Source organism: Pterocles gutturalis, unplaced genomic scaffold (genome assembly GCF_000699245.1).
Source record: "Pterocles gutturalis isolate BGI_N339 unplaced genomic scaffold, ASM69924v1 scaffold12542, whole genome shotgun sequence".
NCBI classification, from domain to species: Eukaryota; Metazoa; Chordata; class Aves; order Pterocliformes; family Pteroclidae; genus Pterocles; species Pterocles gutturalis.
Window position 1 is genome coordinate 12,522 of NW_010115525.1, and position 24,581 is coordinate 37,102.

The following is a 24,581-nucleotide window of genomic DNA, read 5'->3' on the forward strand; positions in this document are numbered from 1 at the left end:
GCGCCGCCCGGGGAGAGGCTGGGAGGGGTGGGAGGCACTCGGGCACTTTGCATACGGAGCTTAAAGGCACAGGCTGAGAAACTGGAAGGAATCACCCTGTTTGTTTCTTCACTGAACTCGGGTTTAAGCCCTCGTTCCTTGCCCTGGGTGCCCTCAGCCCCGGCACAGTTTCTGCCTTTCACTGGGGAACTCCCGTTCCCTTCGGCAGCGTTTCACCAGCAGGACAGAAATTGCTGCCTGAAGTGCTGGTGATGGGTGCCAGCAGCACTGAACTCACCCCTCTCGCCAGAATTCGCCAGAACTCGCCAGTCCCACACACTGAAACCCTGCGGGTGACACAAGCGCGGTCCCACGCACACAGAGAACAGCCAAGGGGAGCAGTGCCACAAAACCCCGTGCGTTTCCTCAGCCAGACATCCACAGTCCTTACAATCCTGTACTCCACCATCATCATAACAATCTCCATGCGAGGAAGAGGGCCCAACTGCAGCACAGGGCTGGGCAGGGATTGTCAGCATCACACACACCTACGGCAGAGACCAAAACTGGACCAGGTTCCTTGTGCTGAAGTTGAGGTTTGAGCCCACAAATGAGCCTTCTGCCATCTTGAAAAGATTAAAAACACCCAAAAAAATACAAACTGGTTTTGCTTTAAGCTGAATTTTTGCTTGCCTCTTTGGCACAGTCAGCTCACGCCCTATTGCTGCTTCTGATCCTAAGTGGCTTCAACGTTAACGGCAAATTTTAGCAGTTAGTGTGTTTAAAGAGCAAAGCAAGGAAAGAAATAAAATTTTTAAATTATAAAATGATCGCAGAAACTTCTCTGAAGTTGGTTTTGGTAAGAGCATATTCTTTCATTCCTAACATCTGCTGTCCCATGGATCTCTCCAGATCAAGCAGCAGCCACTGGAACCTGTTGCAGGTTTCCTCCTGAGCACCAATAATGAAGAGTTGGCTGGTTAAAATTCTTCCTGCAGGTTCAATGAACCAGGAAAATGCAACAAGCTCTGAATATAAACACATTTGGCCGTAAGTGAGCCAGTGAATGTCACAAGCAGTTCTTGTCCTTGGTGACAGACTGCGGGTACCTTACGTATATCCCCGCGAAAGAGCTGAGAAGGAGACTGATGTCCTCCGAAAAGGTCAGCAGATAAAGAAGAACGTATCTTTGTGGGACTACAGAATGCAAAACTGCTTGACCAAACTCCAAAGAAGGGGAAGAGGGGAGATACAGCTGAAAGAAGAGACAAAATCAGCAAAATATACTAGGTGCGTTAGCAGTAGAATAGGAAATGAGGAGTAGCAGTGGCAGTCTGCACTCCTCTGAAGGGGCTGAGAGCAAACGCACACAAGCTCAGCGAGAAAACAGTCGCTACGGATGTGATCACTGGCAACCAGATGCGCCAAACTCAACAGGGTCGGTTGGGGCTACTCGCTGCAGGTTTGCTGCACACACTCTTAGAGTGCCCAGATAAAATAACCACCTCACTGAAGCAATCTAATGCTCAAAATTCAACAGAACAAGCAGGAAATCATCGTGGTGCACCAGAAGGACTGAAATGCCTCTAACAGTGTTTAACTGGTTTGCTGTGTGACACGTTGGAGCACTGGAAAACGCTTTGCACAGGATCCGTAATTATGTCAATAGCCAAGAAAATATGGAGGTGCAGACACAGCAAGGATGCCAAAGACCACTGTTTTAATTTTGCTTCCTGGGAAAGGCTTTTTACTGAGGGCAGGGAAAAAATTAAGGTGAGGTTAAACCAGGTTGTGTCTCCTGGTTCAGCAAAGAAACGGAATGGGGACAGAAAATAACAGCTTGTGGCACCTGACCAGAAATTAAGAGTTATTTTATCATCAGAACCCCATCCTGATAGATCAAGGATGGGCATGACATGCTCTGCAGCACTACTCCCAAGCCACATTTTCAGTGCAGATTTCCTTTTTTCATCTTCTTTTCTGCACCAGGAAGAGACCTTTCTTAGACCTGAAGGGAACAACAAAACAACCTCTATTGATTTAATTTCATCTTAAATCTTGATTTCAGAGAGATAAACCAATCCAAATATAAGACAATATAGGAACAATAGAAGAAATACTTGTGCGTAACTTTATGGGGAAATTATTTGAGAAGAAAGACTTTTTTTTTTTTCCCCATAAAATCCAATTCTGTGTTAGTGAATTTTATAAATATAGAAAACTGATGTTATATGGCTTTTTCCTGCTAGGAGTTTCCTCCTCCTTTTTTTCATCAGAAATATGACAGAAATACCGAGTGACTGTTGACTTCTTATTAATGATGGTTATTTGAACTCCGATGGAATTGTTTTCAGTGTTTGGCAGCCCCTGAGCAGCTCTGTAACGGCCACAGCATTGTTTCCCTTTGCTAACCTCCATCCTAGGTAAGGTACAAAATAAATATCCTCTCGATAGGGACTTCTAGAGGTCTCTAAACCAACTTCTCACTTGAAATCAGCCTATTGCCCAGCGTTGGCACTATGGATTTTTCTGCCAGCTTTAAAGAGCTACAGCCCATGGCTAATGTGACAGAAAGAAGAGCGCAGGAAGCAGGACAAAAGGAACCTCCTGAAGTTCAACAAGACTGAAAAATTCTGCCCTGGGGATCGACTAATCCCATGCCAGAGCGTCTGCACAGCTCCATGATGCCCTCTGCCTACATGGTGCTTCCCAACATGGGGACAACAGCTCTTGGAAGAGGTGCCAGGCCCAGGCTTGCTGCTCGAATGGTGTTTCCTTGTGTGCTCCTGGGCAAAGAGGATTCCCCCTGCCCCACCCAGCGGGAAACATTCGACTGGCTGGACTCTGCAGCTGGGCACTAGCAGAGGACACACACAGACTTGCCCATGACAAGGCTATGGACCATAAGAACCTGGGGAGGGACAAGGGGAGGTCCTTTGCCCTCTTAACTTTTTTCCCCCTAAAGTGTCTAGATTTTTTATGGAAACCTCTTACGGAAAAAGTACCGGCATCTGTCTTGATCTGATGCATCAACCCAAAAATAAGATTTAATAGTAGATTACTGCTTCTGCTGCATGGCAGTAAGGCAAAATTGTCAAAAGCAGTCCTTTAAAAGTACCCAAGAAGATGAGAAGAGTCACCGGGGCTAGAGCCAGGGGTTGTCTGGGACTTGCTGAGGAGCACCTGCTGGGAACAGGATGATCCCTGGAGCTGCTGGAGACCCATAGGACAGCTCTTCCCACACCTGCATCTCTTTCCAAGGAACTCTTCTACTGAGAGCAGGATGCAGAGGTGATCTAGAGAGTCAAGTCTATGGAAACTGACAAACCAACAATTGTATTTAAACAGAAAAACCCCAGATTAAAATTCCAAATACTGTATTTGCCTGAATGCAGTTCCCACAAAAAGAAAGATTCATACCTCATGTTATCCTTAAAGGCTAAATAAGTTCAGAGCTTTGTATTTTCACTCATCAGCACCGTGTTTCTCTTCAGGTAACTTTCTTCCACCTCCTACTACGCACCGGCACTGGGCCTGGGAATGCTGGACAGCTGGGCTGCTGTGGTGCACGGTGGTGGCTGAGCAGCTCTCTCTTATTTGCTATGTGTGATACACAATCTTCATTCCCTTCTAAAATAGAAAAAAAAACTAATTTGGGATCTGTGATGAGCTATGGAATCTGTAATGTGTGAGCTGAAAGTATGAAACTCAATTATGTCTTTTAGTTTGGGTCTAACTTGGGTTGAAGGTTGTCCCTGTGTGCTCAGCCAGCGCAGCCAAGCCATCACGTCCCTCCGTGCTCCGGGAACTCCCCTCTTAACTGTCTGCACAGGTGAGACAATGAACGGATTGGAGACAATGAACTGAATAGAAACTAGAAAGTACGTGAGCCATTGGCGCAGGAGCTCTCCAGGTAGGAATTTCAGCGTGCCCTGAAGACAACCTGTGGGCAGCACCTGTGCACAGAGCAATTCCTTTGCTGATGAGCCATCATCCTGGGCTGAGAATCCAGCCAGAGAGTCCCCGAGGGGTTCTTCCTGCAAAACAGAGCAAGCTGCACATAGATAAGATGCTTGTAAATCGTCAACAAAAGCTGTTCCTGGCAGAGGCAGAAATGGTCACGTAGGACTGGTCTTGGTAAGAAAGACAGCTGGGAGATGCTGGGAATGTAAATAGCGACAGATGATGAAGGTGTGGCACTGGGGTAGAACCATGGGCCAGCCCTGCTGCAAGAATTCAGCAGAACAGCATCTTAGGGTCTCAGCCAACCCAGATAAGACATGCTCTTGTTGGAATAATTTAATTCTCCATTAGACCATTACTCTGTGCCAGGACCAATAATTTAGGTTTGTTTTGAGTTGGTTTTTGCCCAATGCTCTGTCCCTGTGTAACAGATACAGTCCTATAACAGTCACAGAGCCTGGTCATTGTGCTAATTTTGTTCTGGTATACAGGTGTATGTTTGAATCTAGAATACTAGTTACTGTTTCAGCAAATATAGGATGAGGTTTAGAATACCTTAGGACGAGCTTTGTGGCCAGACTGTATCTTAATATTTACTACCCTTTATTTAACACAAAACCAGTCTTTCTGGTTTTGAACCCTCTTTGTCTGAATGGAAGTAGCTGTCTCTTGATTCCCCAGCAACAGCCTGAACAGAAAGGCTGGTTTTTTTTTTGTTTGTTTTTTTTTTTGAAAGACAGGTAACACAAGAAATTTCTCAATTTTTGTCTTCCTGGCTGTATTGCATATCAAAAAGTGAAATGCAGGGCATACTGAAAAACATGGGCACAAAAACACAGAATGGAAATGTACCTGTTGGCTGTTTGCACCATCCTTGGATACATCCAAGACTTGCCTTGTAACTCAGTAGACATTTACTATATTTTAAAAAGAGGGACTGTTAGTTACCACCTTCCTTCCACCACTACAACATGCAACAGATTAGTCAAAACTGACTGTATCAGTACAACGATCACATCAGGGTTATAAAAACAGGGAAAAGAGATGACTTGCGTGGACACCTTGGGGATGCGAAACACTGGTTCTGATATCGAGTCTTGCACCTTAACAGAAAACTTGAAGAAGCCCCAGGCAAGTTTTAAGAATTTTGCATGGAATCTGCTCAGGGCAGAAGCTGGGTACAGTGATCTTTTAAACCACAAAAGACATTTTATCACATCCTGGTGCAAACAATAAAAAATAGTGAACAACTGGATTTCAACCATAAAGATGAAACAAAATAGCAAAATTCAGTCCAAAAATTAAGTATCTTTATTTTACAGTTTTAGAAAATTTTTACATTTTTAAACTAAAACAGGCAAAAGGAAAGTAAATTCCAGTGTTTTTTAAAAGCAAAACAGAAGAAAAAAAACCCTAAAACACTGCAATTTCAGTTGACCAGTCATTTTCAAGTTTGTTCTTTTTCACTGTATCTATGTATGCCTGAAATAATTACTCCATGGAAAATTCACTCTGCAGAAACCCTGGGGATATTTCTCATCTCTTGTCCTAAGATTCTGTTCCCTCACTGTTAATTTAAAAATCGGGTTTTTTTCCTATGTTACATCATAGAAAGAAGCAGCAAATCTATATTTGGTCACTGGAAATGCTATGTATTACAATGTATTTACATCTATAAAAATATATATATGATGATATGCTGTGCAGTTGGGTACAAGGCTGGAATTCGGTCAGAGGGAGGGCTGATACCAGAACCAGACATCGGGTGGAAAGAACCCACCCACACTGAACTGAAAATCAGATGCACATCTTACAGTAAGACCTACAGTTTTGGAAACCCAGAAATGTTTATGGAAAACATATTTTTCTACTTGGAAACAACACTGCTTTTTCTCTTGGTCTTCACAATGGCTCTGTCCTATTGTCAGCACAGGAAGATATTAGTAAGGTGACATGTTCAGTTCTTTGTTATTATTTGCAAACAATAAAAACAACAAAAATCTTACTTGTACCATAGATATGATACTTATAGATAGAAATAACAAAATTACTGATTTATCTGTCCTTGTAGATACCATGCACAGATTTTGCAAGTCATCACCAAGCAAATACTACACCCTGGGTGAAAGGAGTCGCCTTCTTCACACCACTCAGCCATCCTGTGAACTGAACCGATGGAATATGCATCCTGTATGCGATTCACTGACCAACTGACAAGGTAAAAGAGATGCAAGATAAAAATCAGGGAATCAGGGAAGGACATTCATTTTATCAGCATTCCTAACCTAGCTGTTGATGACTGACTACATCCTTACAGAGAACTACATCCCTCATTCTTAAACATCCCATCTGTCCTTTGTTCCCACAGCTTCAGTTTGTTTGGCAGTAGTAGCCCCTGTGCAGGAAAAGTACTTGCACTAAGTTTTCACACCAGTGTTCAGACACTTCGCTGCTTTTTTTTTTGTTTTGTTTTGTTTTTGGGAGGGGGGGAGGAGAGTGTTGTTTTTGGTGGTTTGGTTGGTGTTTTCTTTTTTTTTTTTTTTTTAATTAAAGGGCCAAGCTGCGTAGATCTTAAAACAGAAAAAATATCTCAAGAAAATCCTTCCTTCAGCACCGTATGAAACGAGCTTAAAAAGTTTATTTCTCATGTGTACATATGTAGAGTTAAATGTATGCATTCACAAGCGCTAAAATTAACAGCCTTTAAAGTTTGCATTCTTCATAACACTAGCCTAAATACAATTATTTGAACATTATTACAAAGTCCTTCGACAAAGACATCCGACATTTGAAACTGTTCTACTTATAGTGTTAACTCCCAAGAATAAACTTCCTAAGAGGAGCTACTATCAAGCATCCAAGCAGCCAGCACTAAGTAAACAGGTCTCTTACTCTCATCTCATAAATCCTCTTTATACTGCTCTACATTTTCACCTCCGATACGTGTACCAAGGACCACTAGTTCAGTTTTAGTAAAGTAACATTAGCATTGTTCAAACAGGACTTGCGTGTTGCTAGGATGTTACTAGAGCCCCAGCTCCTCCTGCACTGGGCTGGATGGAGAAACTGGAGGAATATGGTTAAAATAATGAGCAGACCACCCATGGTCAGGGCTGCAAATCTGTATTTTTCTTTTAACAGTTAGGTTGTGCTTTCCTACGTTGCCACACTAGAGCTCATATGTACTGTCAGTGACCTCTAGGATCAAAAAGATTAATTTTTAGTGTTAAAATGTGACACCACCCCCGTGGTGAACGCAACACGCAATCCACGTGTGAGGCTGGGCTACGCTGATTCCCAGTTGCAAGCTTTTCAGACAGCACTAGGAGTGCACTCTGAAACAGAGCTGTCTTTTTTTTTTTTTTTTTCTTCTCTCTCACAGCCTGTGCTGACTCTATGAAAGCTTGAGAATCAAAAGGTTGTTGGAGAGGACAAGTGACAAAGCATGAGTTGAAGACAAACAGGCAAGAGTTTGCAGATCATTGCAGTCTCCCCATGGAGGTTTGCTGCCACATTAGAGGCTGTGGTAAGATCTCTGATGTGCTCATTTTTTTGAGGTCTCCTCTGTCAGCTATAAAAAACCAGATTCTCACCCAAACCAGACTGAATGGGTGGGTGACAAAACCATTGTGGAGTGTTTTGTCAAACTCAACCTGAACTACTCTTTTGGATTGTGCTCCTCCCACCCCTGGAGGGGTTCAAGGCCAGGCTGGATGAGGCTTTGGGCAACCTGGGCTAGTGGGAGGTGTCCCTGCCCATGGCAGGGGGTGGCACTGGGGGGGCTTTAAGGTCCCTTCCAGCCCAAACCAGTCTGGGATTCTGTGATTCTATCACCAGTCTACCATCCCTGCCGTTTCAATCTTGGATCCACACAGAGAAGTAGCAGGTTTATGGTATTTTCCTGACTACAGCTACATTTTTAAGATGAAAAGAGCTATTTCCATCCTTTACAAACTTCCATCTGAAGGAAAACATCATTGTACTGGAAACAGTATCAGCTGTGACTCTTGCATACAACCCAACACTGAAGGGCTGGTCCCCTGGAAGCACCACTGAACTGACGGCGCGGACGGAACAGGGTATTTCTGCTCATAAAGAGAATCACACTCTGCACCGTAAATCTTTCAGCAGTACTTGACTATTAGGTGTTGTTTATCTGCTACTGCAGGGCACCCTACCAGCTGAAGTCACTAATTTTTTTTTTCAGGAGCTATGACGATGGTGCTTTGGGACATGGGTTAGTGGATTGGGTGGTGTTGGGTTGACGGTTGGACTTGATGATCCTTGAGGTCTTTGCCAACCTTAATGATTCTATGACTCTGTGAGCTTGTTTACTTTGAGACCATGTCTCTTCAGATTTTCCGTGAACCAACATTTACATGAAACACCCAAAGAAAGTTCACAACATACAGTGCACGCGGGTCAGCAGTAAGCGGTTTTCAACCAAAAATTCCTCGCCTACAGATCATCTCAAAGATTTCTCAGAGATAAACACCTGGATGATGTTTGCCATCTGGAGCTAAGCTTGCTTGCCAACAAGCAGGAAAATAGTTGTGAAAACTTGATAAAACTGTAATGCCACTCAGCTAAGAAAGGTGACTCCAAATTATCCCCGAAGTATGCACACTTGTAACCCTTGGCTACCAGTGGATCAACAACAGGACTAAGAGTTGCAATACTCCCAACAGCTGCTTGGAAAACAGAACCAAAACTGAGTCACTGCATCACACAAAGTCCTCTACGAGTTCCTCAAATCATAGATGACTGTGCACAATATACTAGTTCCCAAATCAAGAAAATCCAATTTAAGTAATTATTTATCATCTATCACTGATCTACAGATGGAAAAACCTCATCTTTATTCCACATAATTTGAATATTTACCTACAAAACTGGAAGAGGAAAAGGCAAGGGTTAAACATTCCCAGAAAAGCACATAATTAACAAATGCAGAAGACACAGGGGATTGGTGAAGAGACGATTCTCTTGTGCCAGTGCCAAGGGAAGCTTCTGGTAGCACACAAGGCTGTCCTGTTCCAAAAATGTTCTGAGGTGCCAGAAACATTCAATGCAATTCAATAAATTAAGTATACATTAAAAAAAAAAATATTATTAGTAGAAAGAGCACTGCATCTATTTAATGTGTTTTGACTGTGGTTTCTTTCCAGACATTTATCATCTTTAAAGTAGCAAAACAAAACCAAGTCTTTCTAATACAAGGCCTGAATTGTCAGCCAAAGTACTTGCAAAACTCCATTACAGCACCCATAAGATACAAGCTGATGGCTACATCATAAAGGTTATGCAGTTATGGCACTGAACTATAGAAAGCCAGACCCTCAGGGTACACCTGGATGACAGTGGGCCCAGGGCTTGTTTGCTACCCCCTCATGCAAGCGGCATGACGTGCCTCTTGTCTACATGGTTCAATTCTTCACCCTCAGAACCAGATGAGCTCAGCACTAGCGTGCGTTGGAAATGCCCTACCCCACAGAGGGTTCAGAGGCTTCCTGTGGCTAACCACTTGTGCTAGCCATTCTCAGAGATTCTTCTACCACCAGCCGCAAAATTCCCTTACTGTAATTTAATTAATTCTAATTCGAATGCCATCCCTACTTGAAAAAGAAAAAAAAAAATATTTTGCTTTTCTAATTTACAGTAGCATTTCAGATTTTTGGGTATTTATCATACATACCCTTAGGTCTTCTCTTTGGAGTAGTAGTTCTGGACCTCTCTGGAGTAAACTCTTCCACTACCATTCTTTTTCAGTGTCTCCTCATGCTTTCTACTTTTTTCTTATCGTTTCCCTCTCCATCCCACTTAGCACCATTGGCATAGAGCCTAAACTGAGAAGTCAAAGAGCTTGTAAGTGACTCTGTGCTTCATGTCCTGCTGGCCACCTGGGAAAACACACTCTAAATAAAATACTGAAAGATTAACCTTTCCTTGTTGCTGATGTTTTCTGGACCTCTGATCATAGTTCCCTGTTCGCTTTTGGACTCTCTAATATGAAAGTTCTAATTTTCCTGAAGACACAGCCCTTTGTTTTAAAACATCAGAGATTAGATTTGTCATGGCAAAAGGCACCATCTCTGCAGGCTTTGGAAAAATACTTGGATCTGCTGGCACATCTACATTTCAAACACTTACTTGTGTCAAGGTGATGTGCGTCAAAATCCAGCAGTTGCACATTACTGCTTAGCCAGCTTATTTACCCACGAACATACTACAAATAAAACACCAAACAATGAAAATATACAGAATACTGTTTTGTTAATTGATAATCAACAAAGCTGCCATTAAAAAGAAATATTACAGGGCTTTACATCCTAAACAGCCAGTGTAGTGCAAGAAACCAGAAATACGTGCACTACCCAACCTTGGGGCTAAAGAGAAGAAAGACAAGAACAAAACTGCAGGATCTGCACTAAAATAGCTGTATGCAAGAGTTGACTTTAAGGCAACACTGTTACACTCTTACCAAACACCCAATATAGGCTTTTTTTTTTTTTCAATTGTCTAGACAGGAAAAGTTGTACAAAAACTGTAGGGTGAGATATCTAGGAGACACTGAGCATATATGTAGACCCAAGCATTGTGTTTTGAAAGAGCTTTCAAAGCAAGAACCTACAGGAGAACACGGTTTGTGATTAAGTAGGAAACTACTTAATCACATCTCCAAAATGGTGTCTTAATTCATTCATGTACTTTAAGAATGTGGCTGCATTCCAAATCATATTATTTCAGTGCTGATTACTAGCTGGTTTCCTTCTGGCTCCATAGTCAGTGCTATTTCCCAGCATACAGCCACTACCATTATCGTCACAGTATGTTCTCAGTCCGAGCAATGCATCGTGGATGCAAGCACCAAATCTGAAACACAGAAACATGCATGTCTGAAAAATGCCATAAAGACTTGCAAAGCATTCTTAACAAAAGACATACTGAGGGCTACTGTATGAACAGAGCAGCTTTGCTGATTATCTGAGATGAAGACATCACATAAAAAGTTCAAAAAATTTGGTATTGTTACTATAATATTGTTACTATAAACGAAGGAGGAAAAAAATGAAACCAAGCTTTCTATTAGACACATTAATAAACCTATTAGAAAATGTGCTCTGCTGCAGATTTACTGTCTTCTGGCATTTGTCCAAGTTTAGAGAAAACATTAGATTTTTTCACAAGTATAGTTCTTTCATATGAAGATGTGCTCTTTTTTACTGCCACAGGTAAAACCAGAATATACTTTTGAATACATTTTTTGTTTGTTTTTTTATATATTTAATTTCAAATGATCTTCATTTGTGTCAAGAAAAAAAAAATAGAAGAGGGTTTGGGATACTTCTCCTTTACTTGTCACCCTTAGTAAAGTCTTTCAGGTTGCATTCTACCTCCAGCTGCATTTGTGCAACCCTTCGGGAGAACGCAGTCCAAACCAAACAGTTGGTCCAACACACTGGTATTTAGCAATTTCAGACCCAGGAAAGAATCCAATCCTCACTACTGTGATTCAAAGAGTTTTTTGGGTTTTTTATTTTTTAATGGGTTTTTCAGTAGGGTTGGTTGTTGTTGTTTACGGAGTTTTTGTTTGGTTGGGTTTTCTTCTCCACTAAAACAAGTGCTTCCCCTGAACACATACAAGTTTTCAGAAACAGAATCGTTATTATTAAATTTTTAGATGGTTAGCTAAAGGCTTAATGTCTGAAAGATGTAAACAAGAAGCACCTCAACATGACATTTAATATTAACATTACTTTCATTAATTGAGCATTTTAGCTCTAGTTGGATGTAGGATGTATATCTGCAATCATAAAACAGAATTAGAGTCAGCTACACTGAACGTATCTTCACATTTTCCTATACAACATAAAGTTTTACATTAAGCTGATCAGGGAGGTTTTTGAAAGATGAAAAAAATCACAGCCTTGGTTTTTGATGGAAGTGATTGAACTGCCCAGGATCAGGGTCCGAACAGTAGCAGCCAAACTGGTGCACCAGGGTCGCCTGATTTGTACAGTACTGGAATACTCCAAGGATGCAACTTGTCGCCAGTTTACATACATTAACTGGAGACACTGCATTGAGTAGTTCTTGGTTTTTTCCAGCGTTGATCTTTGTAGTTTGTAAAAAAAACCCAAAACAACAAACAAATCACACTTAAAAATAAATGGAAAACCCCCAGCAACATAAGGTGAAGCACATGCTCCAAGCAGACCTATTTAGAATGTAATGTAAACAAAGCAGCTGTTAAATGCCTACAAGTGATGTGTTAGGAATTCTTCCATTTTAATGGAGTTACAAACAAATTGAGAAATAAACTGTTTCCTAACCCACAACATATGAGAACAGATGTTAAAATACACTTTAAAGTAGATGGTAAAAATGCTTCGTCATCAGAAAGCTACTGGCTTTTAAGTATACAAAAAGCTATTCCAAATAACGGTATGACTGAAAGACAATCAAGGCAAAAACCATAGAACTTTGAGTCAGTCTCCAAACTTATTTTCTTGCTATTTGTCAAGTTCATTACTTAAACACAAGATTGTTTTCTTAATTTATATACATACTTATACAATGGCTTAAATTAAGGCATAATCCAGCTGGCTGAAGTTTTCAGTGAAATGTCTCTGTTGCTTTTTATTAGTAAAAATTGGTTTAGATTAATGCTGGCAAAAGTAACATTGTCCATTAAAGAGGATCTTGAAAACAGATCTCTAGTACTACTGTTTTCTATTAGGGTGATTTGTAAATTAAATGTAGTGCAGGCCTTTAGACTCAGGAAGCCTTTCAAGAAACTCACCATTAAATCAACTTATCAGACAGGGCTTGAGGCTTTAAGCAGAAGCTGGTAAAACCCTGAAGCCATAGTGTGGCTTTGCAGAAAGCCTTTCACATTCTAGAGAAAGAATTCTATCCACCAAATGTGAAACAGATTTTTAACAGAAGTTACCATCCAAAAAGCACATGGCAAACTTTTGAAAGACCTAGCCAAAAAGACAATGGCTGAAATTTAACAGAGAGACATTAAAAGAGAGCCCTTCAGAATCCAACTCAACATGCCAACTGGACACTCTTAATTTAAAAACATTGCCTCTGATCATGTCACTATCATGATACTTCCGTAAATTACATTGCAGGCTCTGAAATACTCTGAAGAGTATTTCTTCCACGCAATGTGGAATCATATTCTGGGATCCTAGAATCCTTCCAACTTCTATTTCAGTTTTAATATGTAGTGTTTGAGGCTTTCTGGGATTGCAATTTAAGTGTAGAACAGACACCTTTGATAAAGCTAAATGTTCTCAGATGGAATAAATAATATGCAAATCACATCATCCCGCTATGTGTACTAAAGCTGATGCATAGAATACTTGATCATGTTATACAGGAAATCTGAGGCAGTTGATTTGTTACTGAGCAGCACGTAGCTTTAAATCACAACTGACTATAGCACCATATGTGCTTACTTGGGAATAAAAATACCAGATTATTTCTTCAGAATTAGAAATTGCAATTACATTCCTTAAACAAATAACAAGTAGAAGCTCAAAACCCCAGACATATGAACTTTTACTGCTTTACTTTAACATTTTCCCAATGAAAATACTGCCTATTAAGCTTAGTATACTAAGCTACTATACTACTACCTATTTTCTTACCTATTTGGCTTGTATTTTATTTCTAAAACATTAAACATTCTTAATATGCTTTTCCTTCCAGACAGTGTGACAAACACTGTTTATTTTCAGAGACAGCCCCTAGAGTTCACAGGAGTGCTCAGAAAGCTTCCTGTAGCTCCATTCATCCTGCCTGTTAAACTAGACTACTAGCCAACCCAGGTACCTGGAAGTAAAAACAAAGACAAAAAAGTTAAGAGATGCATTTAATGCACCACGGTAGTATAAATCCTTTCAGAGGCTGGTAATTCAACCATTCTCTGCATTTCCTGAATGTCAGTTTATACTAAAGCATTCCCTTGTATCAATGGCTTTGACAAGTAGGGAAAAGTAAAATAAAAGGTGACAGAAAAAAAATATCAGGTTTCTCTCAACTAAACATTGTAGCAGACTTGTTCAATGCTCTTCCTCCATGTCAACCTACACTACGCTAAAGCAGCAAAATAGCCACACAAGCACAGGGTACTGTGTAAATAAAAACTCTTAATACTGCCCCAGTATAATGAAAACAGAACAAAGGCATTCACTAATAAAATGATCACTGAAATCCATCCGTCAGAACCTTTGTAGAGCACCATATTTCAGAAGGATGTTTGAAGTGTATAGCTGGACTGAAGCTGGAGGCAGTACATTCGTTGTTGGATTTGATGATCAGACTCCCAGTGAGGTTCCGCAATGAACACAAACACTACTAAACCAGTCCTAAATACATACTGGTTTTATATGGACATGTTTGTGAGGGAAAAGAAGGAGTTCTTATCCCATTGCTTATTCCAGCTGTTTTTGCTCTGCGTTCAGGCATTTGCTTTCAAGGTCGTCCTTATTCTGAGCAGCTGGTTCCTCACTCTGTGCAATAGAAATTTCTGACTGGTCCATCTTTGTGTCAGTATCAGCCAGCTCCTCTGCAGCTGAGGTGGGGCCATGCAGCTCCTTCGTGTGGAGGGTGGGATTGGTCATTTGCTCTGTGTCTTGTTGAGAGGTTGGTACGTTGCCATCTTTGGGAAGCTCAGGGCAGCTGACAGGAGCTATCACCAAGGGAGGCTGAGGTAGGTCTTTCTGTAATTGGAAGATCACAGTCAGAATGATGGAAAGCAAGAATTACTGTGCCCAGTTATCAGGAGCGATGGTCACACAAGATGACGATTACAGGTCCATCATCTCTGCTCTAATTATCCAGTAGTGGAGACATGCATACAGTTATCCCGTCTTTGTATTTTATAGTACACAAAGGGATTTTTCTTCCAGAAATGGGTTTAATTGCTTTCTGCCTGATCGCTCCTTGCTGATCTCAGACGTGCTCTGCTGATCAGGCAGGAACTGGCAAACAGCACTTTGGCATTCTCTGGTTTTGCCCACCTTTGCTATCAGTGTACAACAACTGGCAACTTTTCCATCACATTTCAGATGATCTCAACAAATAAATTCATTTCTCTAGATGAAAATTTTGAAGGTTATCACAACTAGTTGAATAACAAAACGAACCTCACTGAGGGGAACACCTAGCTTGATAGATTTGCCCTTCAAGTAATTATTCTATAATCATGCATCACGACAGAAACGATTCCTTTTGGAATCAAATTCATTTCACTTGTACCACAGTGAAACAAAGTGATAATCTACTGTACTGAACTAGATTTCTACTGCCATAAGCAGTAGGCTATGAAAAATAATGAAGAAAAAGATTTTAAGGACGTATTTTATATATTATTATAAACCATTATATTTTATATAATAACAATTAAACAGAGATCAAACCAGTAAAATTACGGCAGAATCAAGAAGGGCAGACAAGGTCTATTTTACTTTTCATCAGCAAGTTTAAGTGGCCCATAAAACTAAAAAAAGAAAACGTTACTGAGGCTAAAATGTCTGTAAAAAAGCAAACAATCAAGCAAAACAAAAAATCTTTGGTTTTGTTTGATAATACTGCAATATTTACTCAACTTTAAGTCTAGTTAGGTTTTTATAATATTAGTATTTCTTGAAGACACTCATATCAAACTGGTATTCACCGCAAAGCCGCTGCCCGTCCAGAACATTGCAAGCTCCTTTCTCCAAAGAGCCACTGCAAAGCTTGTGAGAAGAGTACAGGGCACCAGGTAGAGGAGAGCGGGCTGGCCCATCTGCATCAATGCCAAGGCAACAAAGGTCACAAGAAGGCCTATGCCATACGCTGGAAGGGAAAAGAAAAAAAATACAACCAGCAAAACCCAGTTATTTAGATACAGCTCTGCTCAAGAACAACTCAACAATTAGCTAGATGAACACTTTAACAGGAACTTATTTCAAGTAATTTGTAAACCAACATCTCCAGAATTTCTTCAGGCCTCTTTAGACACAAGCATTATACACACAATGTAAACTTGGAGTAGTGCTTTATGTAAGAGATACTACAGTCTTGCTGTTGATAATAACATGTTGTGAAAGTAGTGTGATTGCCCTAGTTCACATTGTGCAATTCAATCATTACCTTAAGCACTTTGAGAAAGGCAAAATAAAGAAACTAATTATTGTGCCTCATTTTGTATTTATGAATTCAACAGATACAGACAATTATTTTGACCATTATAACAACTGCTTCTTGTTTGGCTTGGCTTTGGCTGTTTCTTATTATTATTAATTATCTGTAATAATTTCTTATTACAGATCCTGGTTAAGACTCAAGTCTAAACTGCCAAATTGAGGGGATAATCACTTCTCTCATATTGCTGACTCAGTCTTGCTAACACAGTCCTGGAAGTGGTTAGTTTTCACTGCTGCAATAGTACACTGCTGACTCTTCATCAATACAACATTTTCCTATCAATTTCTGCAAAAGCATTTTGAAAGTTCCAGGTAAGATGACAGTTTTGTCTAGTTATATACAAGAGGAAATTTGGTACACTGAAATAAAAGCAACTCTCTAACCCTGCCATAAGTCTCCCAAAGCCTAGCTATTTTATCAGAGGAATTTCTAAAGCAGTTTTTAATGAAAGTTTTTCATGACATTAACTGCAAGCATCTTAAGTCTTTGCTAGCGTCAATACTTTGTAACAAAGCCAACAGAAATCTGTAAGATCCTATTCGGTCATCTTTAAGTCTATAGCATGTAACTCTGTGGATTCTACAGAAGAAAACTAATTTAGAGGTGTTACAGCCATCATAATACAATTTGTTGCATTGGAGGTCATGGATTTTTAGAATACAAAGTCAAAGGAAGATATCCCTGACCCTGAATTCCCATATACAACAAACTCGAAGAATTATGAATCAAGAAACCAGAATGAGTAGCTATGCACGCATAAAGACAGCGTAGAACTAAGGGTTACAGTGAGACAAACCATGGTAACAAGAAGCTCCCCTTATAGATGGCAGCCAGAACAGCTCAGGAAAATGACACCAGATAACTTGGTGATGGAAGGTCTAGCCTCAAAAGTACTTTGCTAAAATATTTCTGTTTAATAATAAAAGGAAGGATAAAAAAGATGAGATTGATGGTATGGTTTTAAAGGGAGCAGCTCCTATAGGTATGGTGTTCAGATGTCACTGTTATACGTACCTATTGTGCAGGCTACAAAATAGACTCTGGATGACTGCACCTGAATATCAAATCTATGGCAATAGGCTACCAGTAAGCCTAGGAAAGGAAAGAACAATTACAGCATGCTTTCAACCCATTCACACATTCAGATACACAAAACCCCTGAATTATCTAGGAAATTTTAAGGTGTTTTTTGGTTTTTTTTTTTAACACTTACTTGGGCACCCCGATATTTAAAGTAACCAGGAGGCTGCACAGCTTACAAACCAGTTCTATGATAACATAAGCCTGGTACAACAGAAGCACTCTAATAATACAATTAACATCTACAAATACACGGATCCTAGATACAAAGTGTCATCCCTTCCCTACTAAACAGTTGTAAAAATACAGTGTTCACAACAAGAATAAGGGTAAATTCATGCCTTCCAGCTCCTGGTAAAGACAGTAGGAATTAATGATTAATGACTATGCCTATTCGAGGTCGGGGGGAGGAGGGGACATGGACAGGGATGACACAGATCATACTTCCCAAAACACAAAAAAATAAACAAAAGATTTCTCAGAAGAAGTCCGAAAGTCAGCAGATGCATACTTGTTTGCACCTGCAGTGGTGCCTGGCATATTTCTACATACTATCTTAAAGTCAAATCTGAGAGAAGGTGTGGGCAAAACACCAGATGTTGTGTTGACTAACAAAAGGATGAAGTTCTGAGCGGTCATGTATGTGGGTACTCAAAGAATGTGCAAATGGACAAATAATTTCCTGTATTTCCACACTATTAAAGATGTTTCATACTATCAAATTAGTTGCTAAATCAACTCTTGAGATTTCTCTAAGTTTCTTGACACCACTGCATGTGAAACCGAACCATAAGACAACTGTGCAGTTAAATTCTTACGGAAAACGTGAACATTGCAGAAAAAAGAACATAAAAGATTTACTTATTAATTTATCAGGTTTATAGAAGTCAAATCAAAATTCCCACTTGAAGCAGAAGTACAAAAGACATAAACTAAGATGAAAATGCAACAAGTAAAATTCTTAACGTGCTAACCAAGAAATACCTGGGACTAAAATGTCTCCAAATCCTAGGAGGGAAAAAGGCCTGTCGCACAGAGCCAACGGTGAGGAGTTCAGCCGTGGAACCTTCAGGACCATCGGGAGCTTGGAATGAGAGAGGCATACGCCTTATGAAAGCTCTTTTCTCTACATATTGACACCATTTACCAGAACTTGTTCCTGTTGTACTGGAAGTGCAGACTTCAAATAGAACAAATGTCTGTTTTTTACATTATAGATCCTTACGTTTAAAAACATTTAACTAATATTACTGATGACCAACGAAATGTATTTAAGATAGGAGTGATGAAATACTTTCTAGCCAAGACAACCCTGCATGACAGACATCTCTAAAGACTATATTTCAAAGTCCTCACATGCAGTAGGGTATCAGCTCTGCTTTAACTGCAGGAACATAAAGAATTTAAGTAAGCTGCAATACGTATAAGAAATAACCATTTATATTTCATTCTACTGGTTGCAATAAAATCTCAAAAGAGTAAAGACTTGAATAATTTTAAAAAGTGATTTTTCAAATCACTTTAAAGACTTTTTCCCCAAGTGTTCCTATTTATTACAGAATTTGTAAATGTTGAGGCACAGTACGGCAACATTCATTGCAAACACATATTCTCTTTAATATAGTGCACTAGAGTTTTTCTTTTCTTAAGTTAGTGCCAGAATAAATTTTATCTACTTATACTATCATTATTGTTTTATACAATTCATTCTGTGCATAAAACTGAAACAAAAAGGGTACAAAAGGGGTACAAAAGGCAAGAACATAAGAAGCTAAAGAAATTAGCATGGACTGTATGGATTGACCCGCTCATAGTCCATCCTGCAAACAGCCATTTTCTTTACTATTTTCCCATGCAACAGTATTACACTCATTGCTGAAGAGACCCAAGTTCCTCTACAGATTAATTTCTTCTTTGTTTTGCACATTGTCTCTCACTATCTCCTATATCTCATGTACTTCCCTCCTCCATTCTAACGCTCTGTGCGTACAGCTGGCTGCTGTCAAACAGTACAGAACCACCGAACGCTGACTACTGTTCTCTTTCTGTCTCCAGCCCATATTTGTCTCCTTTGCCTACAGCCTCAGCTTTTCATAAAGCACTTATCAAAACAGGGGAGGAGGGGGAAGAGACAGACTGATCATGCAATTTTTATCTCTTTAGGTAAAAATGGATATGCTTCATTAGCAATAAGTTATATTTACAAATGCGGTCACATGTTTTTTTGAAGCTGAGCTAAACCATCTTTATACTGAAACCCTTTTAAAGCAAGATAAAGGAAGACCAAAGCTGTTGTGATGAACCACGAAAAGTCTGCTTTGCCCCCCTGTGTTTGGTGTAGATTTCCAGAGAGCTCAGGAGTGCTTATTTCCACATAAAATTCTTTTTAGACTGACATCTCCATGTCAGCTTGCTGTCTTTGAATTTTAGAGAAGTTGAAAGTGTGATAGCTGGAAGTTACCACCATATTTTCAGACTACATACAGTACCTTTTCATGAGTGGCAGAATCTGATGGACCTGCAGCCACCTCCACCATTATACTCTCCCCACTCTAAAGGAAAAAGGGGAAAATTGTAAGTCAGCACTTCACTCAGCAGGTCTGGGATCATTTAGGAACACAGAGAAGCGGGTCACGACACGTTGCTCTGTGAGCAGCCGGCACTAGTGAAGTACTTTACTCACCTTTGTTAGAAAAGGTGTGATAAATACAAAGAATACATCATACACAAAAAGAACCAGGAGGAGCAAGGTACAACCCTGAAGGAAGAGATGAGACACTTTGTATTTACATACTACGCATTAGTAAACAGCAAAGAATTAATAATTAGCAACTTCAATCTATTCAAGGTAAAAGCTAACAAGGATTAAAACAAGTCACCCACATATTTTTCTTCATTCCCAAATATTTTAGATGGAGGAACTGGGTCTCACAGGCACCACATAAAAGACAGTAAATCTTAGACACAAAATTACATGTTAGTCCCTAAAATTCTTTATCATGTAAAATCTGGAAATGGTGCCATTTCAATTTATTAGGAAATACTAAGAAGTTCTGCATTTTCTCTGGAGGAGGCTAGGCATAGGTTGAAATAGTATCCACATTACTTTGGCCAATCTGTACAGGTAAACAAATGTATAGGTGAAGATAACTTGAAACACAGTTTGAAGAGCTGCTTAAGGGGCAACTAAATGACTAATACTGATTTTTATCTTAGGACACTGAATAAGTTCTGGAAGATATTAGAAAACACTGGAATGATGCATCAATTTTGTCAAATTTGAAAAAAAAAAACCAACAAAACAACAAATAAAACCAACCAAATAACAATAACAAAAAACCCCCAACAAAAAAACCCACAAGTGAGCGTGTGGTGTGTGATTTACTACTAGTCAATACTCTACAGAACTTTAAGTTACCAAACACCATGCCTAACAATCACATGCCACTTACTGGTCTACATCATCCTCATTACATCGCTCTTTTCCAAGCTACATATGACCTGAGGTGCATTTCCAAGCCAATGTACTCCATTGTAAGTGGCTCCTCTGTTCAACTATATACAGCCAAACATCCTCTTTTTACATCTGTTTTACTTTCATACCTTAAATGTAGGCAGGCGAATTGTTTTCAACATGTAAAGGCAGAAAGCGATTCCTAAAGCATCCTGCAGAACCCAAGCCCACCTACATAAAGAGAGAGTAATATTTTTGCAGGAAACAGTAGGAAAGCCAGACCAAGCCTTGTCCTCACTAAGGACCTGCTTGGGACAAAAAACTTAATATCCATTAAAAGTACTTGCTTAAAATCAACATTGTTGTCACCAGGGGTTTGCAAATGGTGTGCTTGATCAACCTGATAACCTTCTACAATGAAATGATTGGTTTGGTAGATAAGGGAATAGCTGTGGAGATGTTGCCCATCTAGACTTCAGTAGGGCTTTCCACTGAGAATCTCCCAGAAGATCCTCATAGAGAAACTGATGAAGTATAGGCCAGATGAGCAGACAGTGAGGTGGACTGAAAACTGCTGAACAAGGTCAGTGGGTACCAAAATAGGAAGTACTGGGGTGCTTTAGCCTGTGTACAAGTGTACACCCTTGTGTGCTGAGGGAAGCCTCCAGCTGGGGTTGTTTCTTCATTGCGTTTTTCATGCTGGGTATAGAAGTACCAAGGCTCTTCGCTTTACTCTTGGTTGCTAGGATCAAAGAGCAGCAGGATTTGAGATATGAAACACTAAGGTTTCCCTAAAATCACTAAGGTCTAGATGCAGATGAGAGATTATGCTGTTGTGATTGATACCCAAGCACTTGCTGATGGAGCTTTGTGCAGGAGACACTCAAGTCCACTCCAGCTTTGAGGTAGAAAACAGATTTCCTAGTCCTAAATATCCCAGGCTGGAATAGCTCCACACTCCTCAGTCTGACACTTATTTCTCTACAAGGCGTGTCAGAGTTGATGCTTCCTGGATTTACGAGTTGTCAGTGAACGGTCCATGTCCTTAACACAGCAAATGGACCCCACAAGGGCATTAACAGGCATTCAAGGCACACGTAAGACATCTTGGTACCATCAGTGGAAACACAAGCCAGCTTTTCATTTCCAACACAGAATTTCTGACAGGGGGACCAAGTAGATGAACACATCATTTATACATAGGGAAATTGGAAGAGCTGGGAGTGAGGCAAGGGGTAAAAAAACCAAGAAAAAAAACAAACAAAACACCAAAAAAATAACAGAAGTGGTAAGAACATGCTGTAATCAGGTACTGCAGCAATATTGGACATAGAGAATTATCTACTCATACCAGACAGCTGAAAGAAACTAAAGATCTGACAATGTTCACAGCTCTTATTTTCTGACCAAATGCACATGCAGACCATCACCTGAAGAAATAAGTTAGACAACTTCTGTCCAACTTTCCATACGACTGCTGAAAAGCTATCTTAAGCCAAAGAGATCAGAATACAGACAGAGTCTGTGAAATTCAAGCTTAATAAGAAACAGTTTTCTGTAACCTAAACCAAGACGACAAATACGAAGTACATATGGAACAACAAAGAATTTCTGACCAAGTCTCTAATTTCTTTCCTGTCACTTCTAAATTCTGGGTAAGTTTAGGCTTCTACGGATGTCAGTTACTTATACTATAAAACATAGTACAATTTCTAGCACAGAAACTAAAATATACACTTACTGATCTTCATTTCTGAAGATTCCCCAGACTAAGCTGACAGAGATACAAAATACCGCCAATAGCAACATCCGCACCTGTGGACGCTTGTGAAAATAAGGCAAGCTGTTGTCTGGGATTCTGCAAATGAAACACACCAAAGCTACAGTTGTCTATGTAGTTACCCTTCTCCTTTATAAACATTTTGAAGTACGAAACCACCTTGCAAACCCCACAAATACCCAACATTATAAAAACAATTAATTTTGCCTATTAAAAATGTAGGAGTTGACACATACCTACACTTTCCCAAGGGGAATCTTCTTACAAAAGGAGCCAGACAGCTGTAAAGACCAATTGAGGCAGCCAGGCAGAATATTCCTATGATAACATAGACTGAGAAAGAAAAAGTAGTAAGTCCAAGTAGAATAAGGTAAGAGATGCTTTTTTTCATATCCTGTCTGAATAAAGACCAGACAATCAAAAAGCCTGAGTGAGAAATAAGGAGAAATAACTCAGAGACTTCAAATGATTGTTGATTAGATTTAGGCTCTTCAAGCGTATCTAATTCTAGCGCATTTTACTCAAGGGTACTTTATGGAACAGCTACTTCAACAAATCAAAACCTCTGTGCTACTATTCCTAAAGTAAGTAACTAATCATAAGCCTAAAAGGCAATTTATGGTGAAGTATATGTGAGCATTATAAGGGAACTTTTAAAATCACTGAGTAACAAAACGAATTAACGCAGATGGGACGCATTCTTTGTAACTTCCTCAGAAATACGAGGATGGAAGTTCCAGTGCATTAGGTTCCCATGTTCTTTTGTCAATCAATTTGACAAGTGATCACTAGAAACTTATCACCTTTATAAAGATAAAAAAATTGATTCTGGATCCCACAACTTAACTTCAAATTGAATAATAATAGAAAGACAAGTATAGGTTTGAGAACACCTTTGACAAAAATAAAAGGTGGAAGACATTAAGTATCTATCTACTTAGTAGGCTCCCACCTTTGAAAGAAGCTCTGTGATCCCCTAATCCAGCCTCACTAGAAGTAGGTACAGAAATCTACTCATTGGCTTTTCTTACAGGGTACTAAATCATATTCACAGAATCACAGAATGTTAGAGATTGGAAGGGACCTCGAGAGATCACCTAGTCCAATTCCCCCTGCCGGAGCAGGACACCCAGATCAGATCACACAGGAACGCATCCAGGCGGGCTTTGAATGTCTCCAGAGAAGGAGACTCCACACCCTCTCTGGGCAGCCTGTTCCAGGGTTCTGTCACCCTCACCGTGAAGAAGTTTTTTCTCCTATTCAAGTGGAACCTCCTGTGTTCCAGTTTGAACCCATTGCCCCTTGTCCTGTCACTGGATGTCACAGAGAAGAGCCTGGCTCCATCCTCCTGACACTCACCCTTCACGTATTTATAAACATTGATGAGGTCACCCCTCAGTCTCCTCTTTTCCAGGCTAAAGAGACCCAGCTCCCTCAGCCTTTCCTCATAAGGGAGATGCTCCATTCCCTTCATCATCTTTGAGATGAAGAAACATGGCAGGAGACAGCTCTTTCATAATTATTTTCCCAGCAAAATGTTCTTTAAATGATGGCAGCCTTGTGATATTGAAGACATATCAATGCCAATACAACTTTAAGAGTACCTAAGTGGTCATAGAAGAAATAAAGGAGGACCAGCATTGAGCAGCACATCACTACAAATACACAGATCATTACTGGAGTCACATCAACCGTTTCATCGTCGTGCTTCTCTGCCCCATCATCACGTTTGTGCTTCATGTACCGCCTGAAAGAGTAACATGGCTATTATCAGTCCGTTCCTTCTGCAACAAAACATAAAAGGGCACTAAATCTTCATTGCGAACTACATGGGGTTGGAAAACATGATGCAACACCAATGCCTGCATTGAAATGTGGAACTCCCCATTTTACACATATCTATGAACATCAGATATAACACAATCCATAAAAAGTAATGGCTAGATTAGTTTATCAAGACTACTATTTTTCATTCATTAATGAATGAAATTTTTAACACAATTTTTATTAATTTTTTTTTACAAAAGACTTTTACAGTGAATTTTTGCAAAAGCCCAAATAGGAAGCCTATTACTATCCAATTTTCCTTCTAAGCTTTTGTCCTGGGTCCAGCTGGGATAG

The 24,581-nt window shown here is 39.9% G+C and overlaps 1 protein-coding gene across 1 annotated transcript; it reads right to left on the reverse strand.

Moving 5' to 3' along the window:
- Positions 1-14,390: 14,390 nt before the first annotated feature.
- Positions 14,391-24,207, reverse strand: LOC104463048 (signal peptide peptidase-like 2B; the record flags this gene model as incomplete). Its single annotated transcript, XM_010075224.1, has 10 exons — positions 14,391-14,678; positions 15,635-15,795; positions 17,161-17,238; positions 18,211-18,310; positions 19,716-19,778; positions 19,910-19,984; positions 20,830-20,911; positions 22,422-22,538; positions 22,697-22,793; positions 24,065-24,207. Coding segments are annotated over 10 exons (1,204 nt in total), but the record flags the coding sequence as incomplete, so codon positions are not given.
- Between the last annotated feature and the right edge of the window lie 374 nt (positions 24,208-24,581).